The 22,788-nt window shown below is 66.1% G+C and overlaps 1 protein-coding gene across 1 annotated transcript in view; it reads left to right on the plus strand.

The window, feature by feature from the left end:
- Positions 1–3,715: 3,715 nt before the first annotated feature.
- The window catches only part of SND1 (staphylococcal nuclease and tudor domain containing 1), an 85,145-nt gene continuing 66,072 nt past the window's right edge, over positions 3,716–22,788 (plus strand). The window contains exons 1-10 of the mRNA XM_032197171.1: positions 3,716–3,790; positions 6,094–6,243; positions 7,261–7,381; positions 9,942–10,020; positions 12,580–12,740; positions 13,026–13,117; positions 14,226–14,384; positions 14,754–14,860; positions 15,098–15,188; positions 20,979–21,092. Coding sequence (XP_032053062.1) covers positions 3,716–3,790; positions 6,094–6,243; positions 7,261–7,381; positions 9,942–10,020; positions 12,580–12,740; positions 13,026–13,117; positions 14,226–14,384; positions 14,754–14,860; positions 15,098–15,188; positions 20,979–21,092 — 1,149 coding nt within the window. The remainder of the gene's footprint in view (positions 3,791–6,093; positions 6,244–7,260; positions 7,382–9,941; positions 10,021–12,579; positions 12,741–13,025; positions 13,118–14,225; positions 14,385–14,753; positions 14,861–15,097; positions 15,189–20,978; positions 21,093–22,788) is intronic.

Consider the following 22,788-nt stretch of genomic DNA (forward strand, 5'->3'; position numbering starts at 1 on the left):
CCCCCCGAGCAGGGAGCAGGGGCAGGGGGCAGGGGGCAGAGCGTTTCTGCCTCCCTCTGCTCAGAGGGGTTCAGGTGTTGTCCCCGCCTGCCTGCACCCATGGGTGCGGGGAGGTCCTGGAGCTGTCTGGGGTGGTGAGACGGGGGCTGGCTCTTGGAGCACTTCTGGGATTTCCTTACCTGCCCTGCCGAAAGGAGAGCAGGGTGTTCAGGAGTTTGGGCATCCAGCGGTGGCTTTCCCTGTCCCCTGGCTCTGGTTCCCCAGCCTCGACACCACGGCTTGGCCCTTTTTTTCTGGCAGCATTTCAACAGGACCGAGCTCAGGGTTCAGGATTCAGGGTGGTCCTGGTGCAGCGCGGGGTCCTGCGGCACCGCCGGGGGCACGGACACCCCCGTGGAGCCGAGAGCAGGGCAGCCTTCGCCTCCTCCTCCTCCTCGGGGCCGTGCCTCGTCCCGTGGGTGCCTTTCACACCCCCCCACACCTCACCGAGGTGGCTGCAACCCCCGGGGGCTTCGTGGGGAGCTCCTGCCCCGTGCCCCCAGCCCCACACGGCCACACCGTCCCCATCCTTTTGGGCACGGGGGGCTCAGCTGGGGTGCGCACGGCGGAATGGGGTCAGCTCCGTGCCCCCACAAGCCAGTCCCTTCCTCCTTGGGGCTCCTCTGCCTGTGGGGGCTGCTCGGGGCTTTTTGGGGCTCTCCCAAGGGGGTGGCTCCCACTCCTCATGGGGGGGGTGGCTGCAAGGAAAGTGATTTTCTCCTACGGGGAGCGCGCTTCGGAGTTAAAAGCCCGGGTGAGTCAGCAGCCGAGGGAACCTATTTCATCAAAGGGCTCCCACCTACACCCCGACTTTCTTTCTTCAGTCAAAAAAAAGCGATTATTAAAGATTCAGGCTGAAACTGGCAGCCCTGGGGCTGGGGGGAGCTGCAGCGGGGGCTGGTGTGGGGTTGTGCCAGGGGACTCGGCTGTGGGACTGGGATCGGGGCTGTGGGATGGGGCTCAGGGCTGTGGGACAAGGCTTGGGGCTATGGGATGGAGGTCAGGGCTGTGGGACAGGGACTGGGGCTGTGGGATGGGGCTCAGGACTGGGACAGGGCTTGGGGTTGTGGGACAGGGCTTGGGGCTGTGGGACGGGGCTCCGGGCTGTGGGTCTGGGCTTGGGACAGGGCTTGGGGCTGTGGGATGGAGCTTGGGGTTGTGGGACAGGGCTCAGGGCTGTGGGACCAGGCTTGGGGCTGTGGGATGGGGCCTGAGGCTGTGGGATGGAGCTTGGGACTAGGATGGGGCTCGGGGCTGTGGGACTGGGCTTGGAGCTGTGGGATGGGACTTAGGGCTATGGGATGGGGTTCCAGGCTGTGGAATGGGGCTCCAGGCTGTGGGACAGGGATAGGGGCTGTGGGACGGGGCTTGGAGCTGTGGGATGGGGCTTGGGACTAAGATGGGGCTCAAGGCTGTGGGAAGGGGCTCGGGGCTGTGGGACCAGGCTTGGGGCTGTGGGATGGGGTTTGGGACTGGGATGGGGCTTGGGACTGGGATGGGGCTTGGGATTGGGATGGGGCTTGGGGTTATGGGACAGGGCTTGGAGCTGTGGGAAGGGGTTTGGGGCTGTGGGAAGGGGCTCGGGGCTGTGGGATGGAGCTTGGGACTGGGATGTGGCTCAGGGCTGTGGGATGGAGCTTGGGGCTGTGGGACGGGGCTCTGGGAAGGCAGCACGGGGAGGCTGGGCGCAGGCACACCATAAATCCCAGTACGGGAGCGGCCGTGCCGGGCTGGCTGGCAGGGGGATGATTTCCTGCCCTTCATGCACCATCGCTCATCCTGGCGCTCGTGAATCACGGCACGAAATATTAAAAAGGAAAAAGGGGGAGAAAACAAACACACCCATCCATCACCGCCAAACGGGACGGGAGCGAGGAAATTAAACCCCGCCGAGGGCAGGGATGGGCGGGCACCCTGCGGCGGGGCACCAGCCTGCCCCAGGGACCCGAAATTTCGGGCAGGGCACAGCACCGGGACCACCGGCACCCACTGGGAAGAGGATGAGCCCCCCCGTTGGGGTCTGTGTGATTGGGGTCTGTGCATGATTGGGGTCTGTGTGTGATTGGGGTCTGTGATCTGGGGTCTGTGTGTGATTGAGGTCTGTGTGTGGTTGGGGTCTGTGTGTGATTGGGGTCAGTGCATGATTGGGGGCTGTGATTGGGGTCTGTGCGTGCCCTGGGATCACTGTGCGTCCTGGGGTCTGTGATCTGGGATTGCTGTGTGCTCTGGGGTCTGTGTGGAATCTGGGGTCTTTGCGTGCCCTCGGGTCTGTGATTTGGGGTCTGTGTGCGCCCCGGGATCTGTGCATGCCCTGGGACCTGCATGTGCCCTGGGGTCTGTGTGTGATCTGGGATCTGTGCGTGCCCTGGGATCGCTGCATGCCCTGGGGTCTGTGCATGATCTGGGATCTCTGCGTGCCCTGGGGTCTGTGTGTGATTGGGGTCTCTGTGTGCCTGGGGTCTGCGTGCCCTGGGATCGCTGCATGCCCTGGGGTCTGTGCATGCCCCTGGGGTCCGTGCACACCCTGGGATCTCTGTGCCCTGGGATCTGTGTGTGAGCCGGGGTTTGTGCATGACCTGGGGTCTCTGCATGATTTGGGATCTCTGTGTGCCCTGGGATCACTGCATGCCCTGGGGTCTCTGTGTGCCCAGGACCCGTGCGTGCCCTGGGAGCGATGCACACAGCGCACCTCCAGGTGCCCCGGGGGCTCGGTGCGCCCACCACGAGCACGGGGACGCCGATTTCCAGCCACCCCCGAACGGCACCGGCACGGCTGGGGCTGGGGGCAGCGCCCGGAGCACCGCAGCCCCCCCGGGGCTCAGGACCGGGCAGGGGGGGGGCGAGGCCACCGGGCAGGGCCCCCCCTGCACGGCCCCGGTGCCCCCCGCCGGTGGGGAGGGGGCTACGGGGGGGGTGCGGGGGTCCCGTTCCACGACCCCCCCCCAAAACCGGGAGGCGGCGGATGGGGGGGTCCCGGGGGGGTCCGAGGGGTCCCGGGGGGGCTCCGGGGGGTCCCGGGGGGGCTGGGGGGGTCTCGGGGGGGCTGGCACCGGCGGCTCCCCCCGCACCGGGACCCCCGGAGGTGGGGGTGCGGAGCGGGGGGGGCACCACGGGGACCCCCCCGCCGGTCCCGAGCCCCCCCGGGGGTCCCGAACCCCTCCCCCCGCCCCCCCCCGTCTCCCCCCGTCTCGCCCCCGTCCCCGTCCCGTCCCGCCGGCGCGCAGCCGGGGCGCGACGGTGACGTCACGGCGAGGGGGCGTGTCCCGCAGAAGCCCCGCCCCCGGCGCGGCGGAGGCCACGTGGGAGCGCGGGGCCCCCCTTTGCCGACGTGTCCCTGGCGCCGCGTGCCCCGGAAGTCCCGCCCTCCTCCGCGGGGCTCGGGAGGGGCGGGGCCGGAGGGGCGGGGCCTCGCGGTGACGTCACCCGCGCGGCAACCTCTCGGCCCGGCGCGCCGGCTCCGCTCTCCCGCCATTGGCCGGCGCGCGGCGGGGCGGGGCGGGGCTTGCGGCGGGGCGCGCCTCCCATTGGCCGGCGCGCGGCGGCGGCGCGGGGCGGGCGCGGGGCGGGCGCGGCGGCGCGAAAGAGGCCCCGCCCCCTTGGCCCCGCCCCGCGGCTCCCTTCCGCGCTCCCTCCGCCGCGCTCCCGCCGCCGCCGCCGCCGCCGCCGCGCCCCCGCCATGGCCTCCGGGGCGGCCCCCGGGCAGGGCGGCCCCGCGCCCCCCCTCGCCGTGCAGCGCGGCATCGTCAAGATGGTAAGGGCCGGGAACCGGCACCGGGACCGGCACCGGGCCCCCCCGGTGCCCCCCCGGTGCTTCCCGGGCCCCCCCGGTTCATCCCCCTCCGGTGCTCTCCGGTTGTGAACCGGGACTAGGGAGGGGTTGGGGCTTGGTCCCGGTTCCCCCCCCCTTACCGGGACCTGCTCCCGGGGGTACCGGCACCGGGGGGGCCGCTCCGTGCTGCCCCATCCCCCGCCGTGACCCCCGGTTTTGGGGTTAAGGGGTGGGCTGTGGGGTTGCGGCGCTCGCCCCCCGGTTGTACCGGACGGGGCTTGGGGACGCTGCCCAGTCCCGGAGCCGGGCCCCGGTTGCCCCCCCACTCCGGTGCGGCGTGGCCCGGAACCGAAACCCGCCGGGGGGGGGGGGGAATCAGTCTGGGGACGGTGCCGGGACAGCCCCGGAGCCCCCCCCCGTCCACCGAGGCTGGGCAGGGGTCGCACCGGGCCGGGGGGCTCCGTGCAGAGCCCGGGGGAAACCGGGGAACGTGGGCTGGGGGCAGGGGCCGGGGGCTGCCCCGGGGGTGCGGCTGCTCGGGGGGCTCTGCGGGGTCCCGGTGGCACCGCCCGGTTCCTGGGGGGCACCGGGGACCCCCCCAAAAAGCGCCCGGTTCCTCCTGGCCTCCTGCCACCCATGGGACGTGCGCACGTGGGGGCAGCGGGGCCAGGACGGGCGCCACACGTGGGCACCGGGACACGGGGTGGCCCCGTCCCCGTTGCCACCGCTGCTCCCCGTCCCGTGGTGCCCGTCCCTTTCTCACCATTTCCCCGTTTCTGCAGAATTTCCGAGCCCCTCCTGCCCCGTGAAGGTGCCAGGGGGTGCACCGGGTGGCCAAAAACCCGTCCCCTCCCCAAACCCCGGGGTGACGGTAACGGGACCGAACGGTTACAGCGCCCGGCTCCTTCCCCGCACCCTATAAATTAAAGCTCAGGGTTAATTACCCCGACGAAACCTCCGAGCCCTGGAGCGGCCGGACGAGGGCTGCAGGCGGGCAGGGAGCCAGCGCCTGCTGAAACCCAACCCCGGGGCTGCCCGCGGGCTGAAACCGGGAGCACGGGGATCCCTGGCACGTGCCCGGGTTGGCACAGAGAGGGGCCACCACCGGTGAACGGGCAGCTCGTGGCCACGTGCGGACAAATCTGTTGGAAAACCTTGGTTTTTTAATTTGTTTTTGCTGGGCAGGATGGTGCTGGTGACCGTCACGGGGCCAGGTGCGGTTTGGGTCCAGGTTTTGGAGAGGGTCCCGGGACCTCTTCCAAAAATCACGGCTTGGGGCCGAGGGTGGCCACCTGGGAGGGTTGTGCCTGCATGGGGCTGGGCAGTGGGGGGGTCAGAGGGTGGCTGAACGGCCCCGGGGGTGGTGGTCGGCAGCACGGAGCCCAGCAGCTTGTGGTGTGCACGAGGGGTTGGTGCTGGGGGTCCCGGTGGGGGTCCCCGAGCCGTTGCCGTGTGAGAGGTGAACGTCCTGGGCTGTGCTGGGCAAAGCAGCGCCTGGGGAACTGGGCCCCGTGTGTGCCCCCCAGTATGAGAGGGGACTGGGCAGGCTGGGGGGAGCCCAGCACAGGGTCCCCGGGGTGCTGCAGGACCTGGAGCCCCCCCCTGCTGCGAGGGGAGGCTGTGGGAGCTGGGGCTGCTCGGTCTGGGGAGGGGGCAGCTCTGGGGGGGCTCACCCATGGTGCTTGGACCCCCAGGGAGCTGCATGAGGACAGGGCTGGGACCTGACACCGGGAACAGGGGCTGGGGGGTCTCCAAACCCGTCTGGGGGGGCCCTGCTGGGGCCAGGGTGCGACCAAGAGAAGTGGGTTGCCACCTCCAGCAGTGGGACAGGTCCGGTGCCAAGCAGGGTCCCCCAGCACATCCCGTGGGTGCCTCTGCTGTGCCCAGCACCCTGGAGGAGGCAGAGCCGTGCCCTGCTGCCCCTGCGCCCTCCCCAATGCTCCCGAGTGGCTGCTGGAGCCTGGAGGGACGGATGGGACAGGATGGGAGCACAGCGAGCGCGCGTGGTGCTCCTGGCTCCGAGCTCTGGGCAGAAACAGCCCCCCAGGGGGACATGACCAGGGTTGGGACTAAAAATCCCATCTCCTGCGTCCTTCCCATTACCTGCCAAGCTGAAACTGCCCCAGGAGTGGTGGTGCTGGGTGTTGAGGAGGGGCTGGGATGTTCAGCGTGCCCAGGACACGTTCTTGTAGCTGCCGTGCGCAATGGTGTGGGCTCGGCTGGGTGCATGGCTGGGGGTCCGGGCATCTCGTGGGGGTCCCCGCTCACCCTGTGCCTCCCCGCAGGTGCTCTCGGGTTGTGCCATCATCGTCCGTGGGCAGCCCCGTGGCGGGCCCCCTCCCGAGAGGCAGATCAACCTCAGCAACATCCGTGCCGGCAGCCTCGCGCGCCGTGCCGCCGCCGGGCAGCCGGACGCCAAGGACACCCCGGACGAGGTGGGTGCCCCCCGGGGACGTGGGGACCTGGGGACGTGGTGCTGGGGTCTCTCGCTCGTGGTCGGGGAGGAGCTGGAGCAGGGGGAGCTGCTGGGGGTGAATTCATGCCCCGGAGACCCGTGGATTTTGCTCAGATCTCTCCTCCCGGCGCGCTTTGGGTGGATACGGTGCGAAGAGCTTCGCTTTACGTCCTGTGGAAATCTTCCTCACTGATCTTCAGCCTCAGGGCTCCAAGAGAAGGGGTCTGCACGAGGGCCCTGCACCCTCTGCATCTCTGGAGCAGGCACCTCATTAGCTGTGGGTGGAGGAGCGTTAATCAGAGCGGGGATCGGGATCAGGCTTCAGCCTGGCGTGGGGCTCAGTGAGCTCCGGCTGGGGCTGAGCGGGGACTCAGGGGACCTGGTCGCAGGCAGTGCTGGCACTGGCAGCTCCTCTGAAGGCGTGGGGACAGGACCTGGAGGTGATGCTGCATTTTGGGGTGCAGCAGGGGCTGCCTGTGCCGCTGGCTTGGCGCAGAGCATGGAAGAAGCAGGGCTGGGTAGCAGAGAGCTGAGCCTGGGGCCACCCATCCTCCCAGCCCCGGGGGTGGCGCAGAGCGCTCAGCTAATTGCTCTCCCTGGGGAGTTTGTCTTCTAAACACTGCTTCAGCCGTTAAATGTCACTCTTTTAAAAAATTACGCCTGTCAGTTTTGCTAATTGTTTATTAGCACGTCATGTTCTCTCCTCCGGACCACTTTCTCCACCCACCCGCTGCTGCGGTGGAGTGGGGCTGAGCTCGCCCTGGCGCTGCCGTGAGTCGCGCTCGTGCCTCCGGTGCAGGAAGGATGAAGGGATGGGGATGGAGAGACGGGGATGGAGGGACAGGGACAGAGGGTTGGGGACACAGGGACGTGCTGGGCACAGCCACGGATGAGCCGTGCCAGCTCCGCACCCTCTCCATGGGCTCGGCACCGTGTGCCAGCCCCGGGCGCCCCACGGGGGAGCTGATGCCCGCTGCTCTCCTTCCTTTCCTTCCAGCCCTGGGGGTTCCCAGCCCGGGAGTTCCTGCGGAAGAAGCTGATCGGGAAGGAGGTGTGCTTCACCGTGGAGTACAAGACCCCGCAGGGCCGCGAGTACGGCATGGTGTACCTGGGCAAAGGTGAGCACCGGGGGGGCGCGGGGGCGCGCAGGGCTCGCGGCTGGGGTGCTGTTCGAGGAGGGTGGGTGGGATGAGGTGGTGAGTGGGATGAGGTGGTCGGTGGCAGTTTTTTGTCACCCAATTTTCGGCAGGGAGCGATGCCCAGAGGCCGTCCCAGCTGCCCGTGGAGCTGTGGGGGGTTCCCCCCTCTCTGGTGGTGCCGCTGCGGGCACGCCTGGGTCGTGGCGCTGGGTGAATCCCCAGGGATTTCCATCTGCTGAGCATTTTGTCATTATAAATCTCTTGTTATTATAAATCTCACGCTCGCCTCTGGCTGACAGCAGTCACCTGGAAGGAGCCCACCTACCTGCCCGCTTCCCTGCATCCCCGAGCAGGCAGCAGAGTGCCTGGAGCCCAGCCACCAACCTCGAGCCATGCGCAGTACCTGCAGGCAGAGCTTTCCCCGGCTCAGGCTATAAGCAATTTGGGTCAAATAACCTTTTTTTTGGGTGTTTGACCCGCTGCTAGCGTGGGTGGGCTTCACCTCTGGTTTGATTCCCCTGGGGCTGGGCTGGGCAAGCTGCACGTCCTGGTGGGCAGCGCCGGGACCTGAGCACTGAGGGGCGGAGAAGGAAAACACAAAGTGGGGAGCAGGGGTGGGAAGAGCTCGCGGTGCAGGATTGGTGCTGCTGAGCCATCCCAGAGGGAACACCGTGTCCTGGGTCCCTCAGTGGGGCAGGGGGACCCGTAATAGGGCCAGCCACCTCCAGATGCTTGCAGGAATCCTGTCGTTGGATTGTTGCCTCCGAGCCTCTGCTTTGAGCACTCGCTGGAGTGCCGAGTCCCAGCCCGAGCTTGTGGAGGAGTTTTTGGGCCCCATTCGGCTCTGGGCTCTGATCAGCTCTGGTGAGAGGGGCAGGGAGAAGGCTGCTTGGGGACAGGGGGGTGCTGGCATCCTGCTGCCCTGTACGCTGCTGGGTTGGCTCCTGGTTGAACCCTGAGCTCCCAGGAAGCAGGGACGAGTTGCTCCACGTGGGGTGGCTCCCAGGGCGCAGCTCATCCCTCGCTGTGTGCCGTGGGGCTGCCGGATGGGTGCTCAGGTGCCCCAGGACAGGGCAGGAGGCTCTCCGAGGTGCTCGGGGTGCAGGCAGGCTCCAGCCCTGGCTCCTCGCAGCATGGGGAGACACCAGCACCGGGGCGGTGCGAAGGAGGCGCATTTGGGGAGGGCGTCCCCGGTGCCCAAACGCTGCCAGGTGAGCCCAAAGCACAGGTACCTGGGTCAATATTGAGTTGTTCCTGAGCCTGCTGAGGGCTGCCTGAAGCTGGAGGGCACCAGGAGCCCCTGGGGATGTGCGTGCAGGGCGAGCATCCTTTGGAGAGCTGCTGCTTCCCAGCGGGGAGGTGTGTGCAGCCAGCCCCTCCACGTGGGACACCCGGCTCAGCACCAAAGGCTGGATGTGGTCGTGCACCCTGCAACAAATAACTCCTGGTTGTTGTTGGGTGACACCGCGATCAGTCGAAGCGCTCTTGTTTCAGTCACCTGCAGCCTCGTTGTCTGCCACTTGAAGGATTTTTTTTTTTTTAATGCTGAGCCTCCCGTGTAGGTGTCGTCCTCATTGTTAAATCCCAGCCTGTCACGCCGCTGCGGTGAGAAATGAAGCATAAAATGCTTCCTGATGGAGTTTGTCAAGGTTTAAATGCAATTAATATGGAAGCGCTGCAGCAGATGCCTCGGCAGCGGTGCTGGGGGGGGGTCGCTGTGCCCCGGGACAGGGGGCGTCGAGGTGGGACACTGCTGGGGGTCCCGGAGCGCATCTCCCTGGGGTCATTTGTGGGCACACGGAGCTTTCCCCAAAGGCTGGGGGAAGGTGGAAGTGCTGGGTGAAGTGCAGGGGGGGTAATCCCCGATGTGAGGGGGTTGGGGCTGCTGTTTGTGTAGGCTTGGGGTGGGGGGGAGCAAAGCTGCAGCCCCCTGTGCCCAGGAAAGGTGTGCAGGGGAGCTGGGGGGGTCACAGGATTGAACATCCCACGTTGGAAGGGACCCCCGAGGATCATCGGGTCCAGCTCCTGGCCAGGTCTCCTCCTGGGGGTCTCCAAACCCGCCTGGATGCGGGGTTGGGCACCAGCTGGGGGCCCCCTGCCCCGGGGAAGTGCTGTCCCAGGGGAGCTCTGCGCCGTGCGTGGGTTTTGGGGCACGGAGGAGCTGCTGCAGGGCACTTGGTGCAAGGCAGCCACGGGTTGTGCTGCGGGGTGGCGTGGTTATTAGGGTGTGCGGGTGGGCTGGGGTCTGCCCTCGAGGCTCTGATCTCCGTGAGCCCACACGGGGGGGACCAGGAGCTCCCTCCCCGCATGGTGCTGGGGGTGGTCTCACAGCCCACCCAAATACCGTGGGGTTGGGTGCCTCCAGACCCCGATGGCAGCCTGTGCTGCCTGTCACAGAGCCCAGACCATGCTCAGAGCCTGCCTCGTGGCCTGGCCCCCCTTTTCCCTCCCCGCTCAGTGAAATCACCCCGGTGCCGGGCTCCGCGCGGTGCCGTGCGCCCGCCGCGTGCCACCACTGACCCCTCTCCTCTTCCCACAGACACGAGCGGAGAGAACATCGCCGAGTCCCTGGTGGCAGAAGGACTGGCCTCCCGCCGGGAAGGGATCCGAGCCAACAAGTACGTACGTGGCCGTGCCTCCAGCCCCGGGAAGCAGCTCCGCGCCGCGGGGCTCCGCCGTTGGTTCCCGGCAGCAGGGCGCCCGTGCTGGGTGCACGGGGCTGAGCCTCGGAGCCGTGGCTTTATCCCGGCCCTGCTGGGAATTGGTGGTCCCAGAGGGGTCCCAGCTCGGTGCTGGGAGACGCCTGGCCGTGCCCACCGTGCCGGCAGCCCCGCGGGGGCCGTTACAGGGCCGTGAGCGGTTGCTGCGCCGGCGCTATAAATACCGGTGGGACGCTATTTCCATCCTGTGCCTGCTGGGCTGGAAGCTCGCCCGTGTCGCTTCCTAAAACTGTTCCTGGCACACTTGGGTGCTTTCCATGCAGTGTTTTCAGTCGCACAGCCTGTAAACAGGTACACGGAGTAAACAGCGTGCGCTGCCAAGGGCAGGGACGGGGTGCTTTGTGCCCGGGCTCCCCGCTGCAGGAGCCCCGAGCGCTGTCGGGTCCTGCTCCCTGTCTGTCCGGGGACACGGTCCCTGTCCTTGTGCCCAGCCACCCCCTAACGCCTTCGTGACCCCTGCCTGGGCTTGTAGGCTCTGCGTGACCCCCAGGAATTAAGGCTCAGCTGTAGCATGGTCGGGGTGAGCCATGGGCACCCTGCGTCCCCCCGTGCTGGGTGCACCAAGGGCTCTGCTGTGACCCGCGTGGTGAGCCTGGCCCCGGGACGTGGCACGGGGCTGTGCAGGACATCAGGGACGTGCCCCATGCTGGTGGGAGAGCGAGTGCAGCCAAGCAGCCCCCTCGCAGGGGTCTTGCAAGGCACAGCCACGTTCATGGGATGCACGAGGATCGCTGGAGCCAGCTCCTGCTCCGCTGCTGCGGGCTCCCACCTCTGGCACCCGTGGTGAAGGTGATGGTGATGAAGGTGAGCATGGGGCTGGCTCCCCGCTGGTGTTCCTGCTTTGGGTCACCTGCAGCATGTGGCTGTGCTGCTGTGACAGCCGGAGGAAGCTGTCACCGTGCAGGGACAGCACAGGGACATCAGGGTTGGGGCTCCCCTGCGTGCCTGGCACCGGGGCGCAGACCTGGCAGGACCTCAGCTCCTCCACCACAGATGCAGGCACCGACCTTCAGCGTGGCCCCTGCCCTGTGCCCAGGAGGTGCCCCGTGGTGCTGTGCCTTGTTTGTGGCTTTGGGTCTGTGCATGGCACCCGGGGGGACCCTGGGAAGCAAACAGCACCACAGATTGGGGGCAGCACAGCTCTTTGGACCCCGGGCTGCTCCTTGCATCCCCCAGGGACAAGACCCTTCAGTGCCATGGCCCCGCAGCTACCCTAGCCCAAACCCCCTGAGGCAGGAGGTGCTCGCTGCCCACCCCAGGGCAGGCAGTGGCACGGGGACACCCCCGAGGAGCTGGGGCAGCGATGGCATGGGAGGAGATCACGGCGCAGGCTGGGTGCTGTCGTGCTGCGCTCAGGGTTGTGGTGCTTGTGCCAAGGGACCTTGGCCATGGGGACCTTCTGGTGGCCTCGGGCTCTCTGGGCTTTGTCCCCTCTGCTCCAGCAGCCGCCTGCTGCAAGGCTGGGGTGCGGGACGTGTGGCTGCCCTGGTCTGTGTGGATCTGCTGGTGTGCCACCGTCCCCACAGGACCCAGCTTCCTGCGATTAAACCCTGCCTGGGGCTTGTTGCTGCTCTCCTAATTCAAAGGATGTGTTAATTAATGGATGCACAAGGAGTCTCTGTCCTCAGCTTACCAGGTGCAGGCAGAGGAGGCTGCTGGAGGTGCTGGGTGAGCCCCGGGGGTGCCGGGGAGCTGCTGTGCCCCCGTGGGATGCAGGTATTTAAAGCCAGGCTCATTTACCTGGGGGCTCCTGGTCCGTGGGGCCGCTCAGCTTCTGCACAGAGCTCGGGATTCCTCAGGTTGCAGCTTTGCCCTCAGCTGAGCCAAAGAATGATGAACCCAAAATATCCCGGGGTGTGTTTAACCAAGCGTGACGGCGCTTGGCAGCGCTCTCCTTCATTGGGGACTCGGTCCCCTCGGCGTGGAGAGATGCCTGCTGCTGCCTCCTGGCTTTGGAAGCCTCCTGCTGCTCGCCCCGGGCTGTCTGTGCCCCCGGTGAGCTCCTGGCACAGCCTCAGCTCCACGATCCTCACTCCCAAACCTGGTGCTGGTGGCCAGGGCTGCTGCTGCCCTGCCGCAGGGTCAGGACCCGCAGGGTCAGGACCTGTGCCCTGACCTCCCCGTGGTCACCTTCCCATCACGGTGCACAAAACCAGCCTCGTGCAGCTCACACCTTCGCTGTCCTGTTAAAGCTGGGCTGTATTCGGCCACCTGGGTGCTGGAGAGGCTTCGATTTACGAAGCGCTGCTGGCAGCAGCATAAACCATTGCTCACCCAGGCTGTGCCCTCCCTAGACCTGAGTGCTCAGAGTGCTAAAGCATCCAGAAAAGCACCTGAGAGATGGATGTCCCCATGGATAAAATGTGCAGGACCTGCCAGCATCCTGCCTGCTTGTCCCCGTGCCCGCTGAGCGCCGTGGCGCTGCCCTGACCTGGTTTCTGTCCCCCCTCCTTGCAGCCCTGAGCAGAGCAGGCTGGCAGAGCTGGAGGAGCAGGCTAAGAGTGCCAAGAAGGGGATGTGGAGCGAGGGCACGGGCTCCCACACCATCCGGGACCTCAAGTACACCATCGAGAACCCCCGGCACTTCGTGGACTCCATGCACCAGAAGCCGGTCAACGGTGAGCTGGTGGCCGTGGGGACATGGGGACGTGGTGGTGGCTGGGGCTGCGTCTCCCTGCCTGCTCTGGGGTTTTGTGGCTGGCCTGTAAGTGGCTTGTGGGACCAGCCTGTCCCCAAAGCTGCACACATGGCGCTGCACGGTGCTGCAATGCTCTTCTTGGCTTTTTTAAGAGCACGGCCATGCAGCAGCGCATGGCCATGGGGAGGGAGGGGGGCAGCCCTGGCTCTGCAGCTCCTGCTGAGCCCCTCCGTGGCCAGCACCAACCTCTGCTCTCATCCTGCAGCCATCATAGAGCACGTCCGGGATGGCAGCGTGGTGAGAGCCCTCCTGCTCCCGGACTACTACCTGGTCACCGTCATGCTCTCGGGGATCAAGGTGAGGTTTGGCCGCTGTCCCCTGCCTGCTCATCGTGCTCGCTGTCACCTCCGTGCTCTTGGCACTGGATCTGGCCTCCGAGGGGCCTCACCCACACCCTCTGCTCCCACAGCCATCGGGTGTCCCTTGGCACCGTGCTTGGCACAGCCCCTGGGGTGCGCGCACCGTTGTGGGGCCATCACTGCGGGATGGGGACACTTGGGGTCAGCAGGGACCAGCTCCATGGTGGGGGATGCCCTGGGAGGGTCATCCCACCCAGGAAAGGCCCTGTCCCACCAGGAGGGCTCAGCCCCTGTGTGACTGCGTGGTGGGGGGCTTTGGGGGCAGCTGGGGACATCCCTGTGCCCCCCGGTGCTGGGGGCTGCTGCTCCGTGCGCTCTGGGCGCGCCCTTTGCTGCAGCACCAGTGATTTTTTATTTTATTTTTTTATTTTTTTCCCCTTTCTGTTTGAACCTTGCCATTTTCCTTGCCATCCTCAGCAGGACTGCGCTGGGAGTTTGTTTCCGTGCCCTGGTTTGCTCCTGGCAATGTTTGCTGGGGCGGGTAAAGGGCTGCGTCAGCACGGAGCGGCCGCGGAGCTTCGCTGTGCACACATCCCCGGTCACATCTCCTCGAGGCTCTTGGGGTTTTCCTCCTCCACTTCTGGGATGCTGAGCCCAGCCTTGTGCTGAGTCTTGTGCTCGTGGCTCCTCTCCACTTTTCCTGGGGAGCCAGCACGGGGAGAGGCCCCGTGGGGTGCCCGTGGAGCTGCTGTGTCCTCCCCACGGTCCCGCTGCTGCCGGGACCCGTCTGTCCCTTGCAGCTCTGCCAGCTCCTGCCCCGTCAGCCCTCTGTGAGCACCCATTTTAAGCCCAATTTCCTGAGCAGGCAGGGAGGATGGGCTGGAGCAGACATCAGACCCCTTTAGAGCCTCCTGACTTCTGGGCATGGGGTTTTTGGGGCCGGCCAAGCTCTGTGCGCGGTCTCGCGGCACGGCTCCGTGCCACGGTGCCCCGCAGTGCCGTGATCCCATCTCTGTGGGTGATATTCTCCCCCTTGCCAAGTTTTTTGGGGTCCAGCTCGTGCTGTGGGAGCCCACCCGTGCCCTGACCGTGTCCCTGTGCCACAGTGCCCCACGTTCAAGCGGGAGGCGGATGCCCCGGAGGTCCCCGAGCCGTTTGCGGCCGAGGCGAAGTTTTTCACGGAGTCGCGGCTGCTGCAGAGGGACGTGCAGATCGTGCTGGAGAGCTGCCACAACCAGAACATCCTGGGCACCATCCTGCACCCGGCAAGTGGGGGCGGTGAGGGGCGGGAGGGGGGGCACTGGGGGCTTCCAGGCTGCTCTTCATCCCCTGCTGGAGCTCGCTGCGAGGTCCTGCCGCCTCCATGGGGCTCGGAGCAGCCCCGCAGGGCTGGGAGCTGTGCTCTCTGCCAGGGGATGTAGGAGGGCACGGGACCGTTTGAGCAGAGCCCTGTGGTCTTTTGGGGTCCTCTGGGTGTGCCGTGGCACCCTTGGGGTCATGTGGCCAGGCCTTGCACCGTTTGTGGGCACTGGGGACCCGTGACGGCGAAGGGGCTGCGCACTGGGGAAGGGAAGGATAAATCCCGATGCCGTGGGGCCCCGTGTGTGAGCGTGCACCCCCCTCCCCGTCTGCAGAACGGCAACATCACCGAGCTGCTGCTGAAGGAGGGCTTCGCCCGCTGCGTGGACTGGTCCATCGCCGTCTACACCCGCGGGGCCGACAAGCTGCGCGCCGCCGAAAGGTGAGCCCGGGGCTGCCAGCGGGTGCACGGGGTGCTGGCCCCATCCCCGTCCACGTCCATCGGGTGTCCCTGGTGTCACTGAGCCGTGGCACGGGCAGGCTGTGGCTTGGAGCAGCCCTCGGCCACTTGCTGATGCCCTCTGGAATAGAATAAAGGTGGCAGCTTTGTGCCTGGTGCCCCCGTCCCTGCTGGGGACCCCTGCCCGGGTGTCACCGGGTGTCTCCCCCACCCCGCCAGGTTCGCCAAGGAGCGCAAGCTGAGGATCTGGAGGGACTACGTGGCCCCCACGGCCAACCTGGACCAGAAGGACAAGCAGTTTGTGGCCAAGGTGAGTGCCTGGCGGAGCAGGGCAGGGACGGGTGCTGGGAACATGCGTGTGGTCAGAAAAACCCCAAAGCTGGGCTCTGCCCCGGCTACGCCTGCGGCTTCAATTCCCCTCCGTGGACCACCTGGGTGCCCCCCGGGCTTGGGCTGCCCTCCGTGGGTTGGAGCCAGGGCTTGATGTCATCCGTGCAGCCTGTGGTCCCTGCACTGTGCTTGGGGTGGGGAGAGGTGGAACAGGGCAGAGGGGAGGGGGCTGCGGGCTGGGGACAGGCTGCTGGGCACCCTTGGGTGCTGCAGGGGACAGGGCTCAGCAGAGCTTCCCCTTCCCATCACGGTGGCTCCGTGTCCCTTCCCTTTATCCCTGGAGTGGGCACACCATCCTGAAGCTGTGCTCACCCTTTCCCCGGTGAGGTTTGGTCGCTGTTGGCAGCAGAGTGTGGCCATCCGGGCGCCGTGCCTGCCCCGGGCGCGCGTCCCACCGGAGGAGCATCACGTCGGGGGTGCTGCAGCAGGGAGCCCCGAGCTGAGCGGGTGCTGAGCCGGGTGCTGAGCCCCACTAGGTGGTGCTGCCGGCTCGCCCAGCCACCGGGCTGCAGCTGGGCTGGGAGCCCTGGGAAATGCGCAGTTGGGTTTTTTGGGAAGCGCGCTGAGCCCCCGCGCCGGGCGGTGCTGGGCCATGGCCCCCCCCTCGCAGCCACCTCCTGGGCACCAGCTCCGTGTTTCCCCCCCTGGAGAGCAGGGTGTCCCCGTGTCCTGCCCACCCGCTGCTTCCCCTTGTTTTGGGGGAGAATTAGGAGGAATTAGGGGATGATGCAGGGTGCGGGGCTGTGCCTGGCCACTGGCTCAGGGAGCGGTGGTGGTGCCGGGCAGGGTGGGGTGAGGAGCTCCTGCCCCTGGTCCTGTCTCGAGGGTGTAATCCAGCAGCTTCATCATCTCATCTCATCCACCAAAGGCACGGTGCTGTCGCTGGTCCCCGTGTGACAGCTCCTGTCCTGCAGGGCGAGGGCAGGGAGGCGCTTGCTCACGCAAGCCAAGCGAAGGCTTGGCTGTGCTCTTCCCTTCTGAGCAGTGCATCAAAGTGTCCTGAGCACCAACCCCGGGGGGGGAGCTCCTCGGGGGCGCAGCCGGAGCCTGGCCTGCGAGACCCCTCCCCAAACACGGAGGTGAGCCCCTGGCAGGGAGGAGAAGCCCCACAGAGGGGGGGGACCCTGCCCCAGGTGGCACGGTGACGGTGAGCGCCCCGTGCAGGGCAGGGGAGCGCCGTGTGTCGGCGCTGGCGGCTCCGCAGCGCTCATCCTGCGCTGGCAGAGGCTGCAGACGCAAGCCCGCGCCAGGACCAGACGCGGGGGGCATTAGTCATGCTTTGCTCAGCAGCTTGCGGAGGCAAGGGGGGGCGGATGGATGCTCCTGGCATTTCCAAGACGCCCGTCATTTTTGTCGAGCGGCTCGCGTGCGAGCTGGGGCGCTGCCGGGGAGCTGCAGCGGGCAGGGCTCTGGTCCCGAGCCCCCTGGGCACTGCTGTGGGGTGAAGATGATGCTGGAGGTGTGGGGGTGCCCCCATAGCTGGGGGTGGGGTAGAGGGGGCAGCGCATCCCCCCCCTGGGGGTCCGAGCCCTCTCCCTGGGCTTGGATGGGCAAGCACAGGGGGTGTCCAGTCGCTGGGAGCAGAGCACCCAGGATTGCCCCAGGTCCTGGGCACAGCCCCTTGTGCCCCCCACTCACCCCCCCAGCTTTATACAGCCCCAGGGGGAGGGATGAATTCCTCCCCAGGAGCACGGCTCTGGTGCAGTCGGGCTGCGCTCGCTCCGCAGGAGGAGCCCCAGACACCGCGTCGTGCCCCCTGCCTCCCGGGGAGGCAGCAGAAAGTCTCTGCCTGTGCTTAAAAACTGCTGCTTATGCAGGAACGCGCAAATCAGCATTTAGGGAGCAGTCAGCCAGAGCCCCCCCTGGGCGATGTCGTTTTTGCAGTGTCAATTTTTGGTCCTTTTCCCTCCCCGAGAATTGCAAGTGACAGGGAAAATCAGGACAAATGCCCGCGCGCTCGGGAGCGCAGGAGCTTAAACGCGGCTTGGGCGCGTGCCCGGTGCCGCACGCAAGGGGCCATAAACACCCATCAATCCTCCTAGCGCCCGGGGGGCTGCGTGGAAGGGGCCATAAACACCCCTCAATCCTCATATTCCCCGGGGGGGTCTCTGTGGGGTGCAGCCTCGTACCGCAGAGGCGGTGGATGAGTCGCTTTGGCTTGGCCGAGGCGGGGTGGCAGAAGGGACGTGCCCAATCCTGGGGGCAGTGGGCACAAGGGGAAGGTCCCAACCTGCCCCCGTGGTGCTGAGCGGTGGGCACAACGTGGCTGTGGCTGATTTTGGGGTCCTGCTGCAGTGCGGAGCGAGGGGGGTGCTCTGAGCAGGGGGCTTGGTTCGGGCAGGGCTGAAATCTCAGCCCCAGCTGCGGACTCGCCGCCGATAAACGGCGGAGCGAGTGGCAAGACAAAAAGAGGTGGGATAAAAATCTGAAGAGACAGGAGGCTCTCTTCAGAATTTCCTACGTCAGCTTGTCTTAGAGCACCCAAGAATTTGGGACAGCGTTGCTTGGAGCTGAACGCATCACGCTCGCAGCGAGGCCGTGCCAAAAGCTGTTTGCAGCTCGGTTTTCGCTCTTTCTCTGCGGCTCCCGGGGCTGCGAGGGCTCGGGGAGGACTCTGCCCCCTCCCCAACCCCTGGGGCAGGATCAGCTCCCCCCGAGCGAGGAGGGGCTGGGGATGCTGAGGAAGAGGAGAGGGATGACAGCAGCGCTCGCCTGGGGCCCTGGGTGCCCGGGGAGCTGTCACTGCGCTGCTGGAGCCGCGTGTCCCCCCGTGCACCCGGGTGGGGGCTGCGCACGGTGACCCCGGGCATCCCTCGGGGGGGCCCCAGCCAGGCTGGCTGCGTGCGTCCTGCCCTGCCTTGCGCTGTGGATCGGCTCCAGCCTTTCTGCAAAATGGAGAAAAACGGAGAAGGCGTTCGTGGATGAGCTCCCAGCCTTGTGGTTTTTATTTTTATTTTTATTTTTTTTTTCTTCCCTTTCCGAAACGCTTAGCCCCTTTATCGTGGCCAAATCATCTCAAATCTCGGCGGAATCTGCCAAAGCAAGGCTGGGGAGCTGCTTTCCTGCTGGAGTTGACTGCAGAAGCAAGCCAAAACCTCTCCAAGAGCGCTTCCCCATTTGGGGAACCGGGGTAGGGGGACGGTGCTGTGCACGCAGGGCTCTGGCTCCCCAAAAAATCAGTCCCCATCTCACGAGGTCACTGCCAGGGCACGGAGCAGCGCCCAGGGACCACCCTGGGGACAGTCCCTACCCCGTGGCCTGTCCCCGAGCCCCCTCCCAGGAGTGCTGCCATAACGAGCTGCCCTCGTTAGCGCGGGGAGGGGAGCCCTGGGGACCTGCCAGGCTGCTGCTGCGTGGCCCCGCGGCAGCTGGGAGAGCTCTGAATGGGGTCTCTGTTCCCCAGCACGCAGCCAGGGCAAAACGGTGCAAGGAGGAGGCAGCAGCGCTTCGGAGGCCAGGAGGAGGCCAGCCTCTGCCCGTCCCGGGGGTCCCCAAGGGGTGCCCTGTGCAGCCACCCCTTCCCAGCCCCTCCTCGCCCCCCCAGCAGCCGGGTCGGTGCCGGTTCCTGCCCAGCGTGTTGCAAGGCTCTGGCTTGGAAAATTGGAAACCTTGTTGGGAGCAGCGCTTGCAGCCAGGGAAACTTCTCATGTGAGAAATTGTCACTGCCTGCTGCCTTCACCTTCGGGCACAGGTGGAGGGGTGAGAGGAGGAGGATGCTTGGAGAGGTGCCCCTGGCCCCCCTGGGGGGGCTGCGAATTGGGGGAAGGCTGGGTTGGGGAGAGGGGGGGGGGGGAGCGGCACCGCGGCACGCAGGCTCCTCAAGCAGCAGCTGCAGAGATTTAAAAAAAAAAAAAAATCCCTTTCAATCCGTTTATCAAAGTGCCTTTCTGAGGCAGGTGAAGCCACAATAAATATTGGATAAAGGAAGCTGTCCGCAGCAAGCTGAGAAATTGTGAGCAAGAAAAATGGCCCCGTGCCTGAGCTGTGCTGAGCCTTGGGGTTTTTGCTGCCAGTCTCCTCGGCCCGGCGGGGGCTGCAGGAGCGGGGGCTTTGCCCTGTAGGGTGAGGGGGGGGAGAGGCCTGCCCTTGCTCTGCGTGCTGGTGCCCACGGGGAGGGGATGCCACGGGGTAGAGGGGCTTGGGGAGCACCCCTGTGGGGTCACCCAGCTCCTCCCGCCCTTACAGGGAGCCCCCGCTCCTGCAGCCCCCACTGGGGGCTCTTCCCCAGCCCCGTGTAACCCATGCAGGGAGGTTGGGACCCCTGCCCGACCCCTGAATGCCCCGAAGCACGAGCTGTGATCGCTCCCTTTAGCCTGCAGACGGCCGTGGGCTCTGCTCTGCCTGCAAAACCTCCGGATCTGCCTCCCCGGAGAGGCGGAGGCTGGGGGCAGGGATGTCCCCCCGAGGGCTTTGCTGTGCCGAGGAGCCCTGGAAATCCTTAGTGTCTGTTTTAATTCTAATTCCTGTAATCCTGTTATCCCTTTGACTAAGCGCATGGGGAGGGACTGATGTGCCTGCTGGGGCAAAAAGCGCCGCAGGCGGGGAAGGGCCGGTCCCTGCTGAGCTCCCTGCCGGCTCTGGCCGTGGGTTTGGGGTGTCTGGGACGGGCACACGGGGCACGGGTGAGCCTCACGGGTACCAGCACGAGGTCAGGGAGAGTTTGTGTGGGTCCTGCTGGGGTGATGGTGGCGGTGGGAGAGCCCCAGTGTCTCATCCTGCTCTTGGAGATGCTCCTGGTCCAGGCTGGGGAGCGGTGGTTCACGAAAACCAAAATGATCACAACAGCGAGCTGGGAGCCTCCTGCCCCCCTCCGTCTACTTGCACGGTCCTGCCTGTCTCTGCCACCAGTTGCTCTAATTAATTTGCTCCCTGAGTGCGTGCAGAGCCACCAGCTGAGCCGTGAGGTCTGTGCCTGCGCTCGCTGCTCTCTGGTCCCAGGTCTGATGCACGCACCCGAGCTTTCTGTGGGGTTTGCTCCCTGTGGGACCTGATCCCCCCCCTGCAGGACGCACCCCACGTTGTCCCCTGCTCTCGGGGCTCACGGTGGCACCGTGCCATCGGATGGATGCTGTGTGTTGGGGGCTGCTGTTCCTCCCCTGTGCCGTGCCACTGCGGGCACCACGGAGGTGAACGATGCCCGGCACGGCTCTGGAAAATTGGAAACCTTGTTGGGAGCAACGTTTGCAGCAAGAGAAACTTGTCGTGTGAAAAATATATCTAATCCACGAGGCTGTGAGGAGTCTGCAGGGCTCCTCCGTTCCCTCGTCGCTCCTTCCCCTGCTCCTCAGCTAACCCCGTCATGCCCTGGCTGCTCCAGCTGCTGGCACCATGTGTGCAGGGGGCCCCTTTGCCCACACGTAAAGCAAACGTCCCCTCACTTGAGAGAGAAGTGGGCATCACCTTGATAATTGTCTGTGATAGATCAGTGTGCCTGTGTGCTGTGGCATCACTGGGGAATACCGTGGGGCTCTGAGTGGTGCTGGGCTTGGAGAGCAGGATGGTGGACGCACTGGTGAGCTGCTGTTGTCTTGGTGAGCCTTGGCTACCCAAGCAAGGCTCAGAGCTGCTCCTTCCACGCTGGATGGCAGCCCCTGGAGCTGGGGTGGGTTGGGAACGTGCCCCGTGCTGGTGCTGTTTGGGGTCGTGGTGCTGTTTGGGGTCGTGGTGCCCGCAGGGACGCCGCTCACTGCTGCGCTCTCTCCCTCCCCAGGTGATGCAGGTGCTGAACGCCGACGCCATCGTGGTGAAGCTGAACTCTGGGGACCACAAAACCATTCATCTGTCCAGCATCCGACCCCCCCGGCTGGAGGGTGACAGCACTCAGGTGACCGTGGGGAGGTGGCGTTGGGGTGGGAGGGGGCGTCTGTGGCAGTGTCACCGGTGTCTGTGACCGTCCCCGGGTGGATTCCCGTCCCTGTGAGCTCCTGCTCAGCGCTGTCCTCTCTCTTGAGGGTTGCAGGAGATGGGAATTGGGCTTTCCCATCGCAGTGACCGTCCCTGTCCTGCTTCCCTGCTGCTTGCCCATTGCCAGGGGGCAAAGCAGGAGCCTGTGGGCTGCTGGAGGTGTTGTGTGGTGCACAAATCCCTCTTTGGTTTTCCTTGTCCTCCCTGCCCTTCAGCGAGTGCTCAGCCGCTGTCTGCGGCCCCACAGTGTTGGAGGGAGCTCTGCACGGGGCCGTGTTAGTGCTTGTGAGGGGAAAACGAGAGCTGCTGGCATCCCGTGACAAGTGGCAGGGCTGGGGTCCCCATGCAGCCTGGCCCCAAAGTGGCAGGAGAAAAGCAGAAATCCAGAAATGCCGCGTTGTTTGTGCGTGCCTCGGTCTGCTCTGCGCTGGGTTTCCGCGTCCTGCGAGTGAACGACAGGACCGTGAGTGTAAGTGCCCCAAATAACCCCTGCCATTTGTACGCTGCGGCCGCATGCTGAGCCTCTGCGTAACCGCGCTCCCGGTGCCGTGCATCACGCCCGTGTGCCGGGACAGGAGCCAGGGCGTTGGTTCCATCTCCGCTGTCTCCCTCCAGAAAGGTCGGCAGAGGGGACGGGGGCACCCGCTGGCGGGGCTGGCACCCGTCGTGCAGGGACAGGAGCCAGGTGCTGCCTGGTGGCGCTGGCTCTGAACCGCTCCAAGAGCCCCGTGGGGCAGGGATTTACCTGCTGGCTGCTTTTTTTTTTTTTTTTTTACCCCCATCCTCCAGCGGTGGATGCGCTCACGAGCTGCTGAGCTGCCCACCAGGTGCCTGCCTTGCCTGCAGCGGAACCGTCCCCGTCATCCCGCGCCTCCTGAGGTGGCGAGGGCTGCTCCAAGCCCGCGAGCGAGAGGAGGGGTTTCCAGCTGGGAGCAGAAAGCCAGCCTTCGCGCAGGATTGCGTGAAAGCTTGCCTTTTCCAGGGCTGTTTCTCCCCACGCAGCACCGGCTCGCACACAACGTGGCATTTTGCGTGGCCGCAGCGGCGCCGGGAGCCCCCGAGCGCGTGGAGCCGCGCACGGCTGCGGGGACCGAGCTCGGGTTGCTGTGGGAACCATAATTTGGAAATTCCTGCCTACCTCGGCTGCTGCCTTGTTTTGTACACACTGAATTATGAATAACTTCCCAGATTAGCCCGTTCCTCCTGCTGTTCCTTTGGCGTCAGAGCTGGGTGGACCGGAGATGCGGCGCGCTGCGCGGCGGGGAGGGCGCGGGGCCGGGCACCGGTGCCAGCGGGGGGGCTGCCCCGGAGCGGCCGTGCTGCGGGGGGAGCACGGATCATTTGCAGTGGTCACGGTCTCCAAGGAGACTGCAGAAAGGCTCCTCGCTGCCCGCTCTGCTCCTGGAAGCGTTGCTCCTTTGGGAGTGGTGTCCCCACAGCACGGGCAGTCACGTTCTCCGTGCCTGCCGGGTTCATCACCGGCCCCACCGTGTTGGACAGGCATACCCTGGGGATGCCCAGAATGTGGTCTCTGGGGGACTCCTGACCCTTTCTGCCCAGTATTTGGCCTCTTTCTGCCTGCTGCATCTCTGCAGCAGCAGCCTGAGCAGTGGTTG

This window comes from Aythya fuligula, chromosome 1, assembly GCF_009819795.1.
Source record: "Aythya fuligula isolate bAytFul2 chromosome 1, bAytFul2.pri, whole genome shotgun sequence".
Classification (NCBI taxonomy): domain Eukaryota; kingdom Metazoa; phylum Chordata; class Aves; order Anseriformes; family Anatidae; genus Aythya; species Aythya fuligula.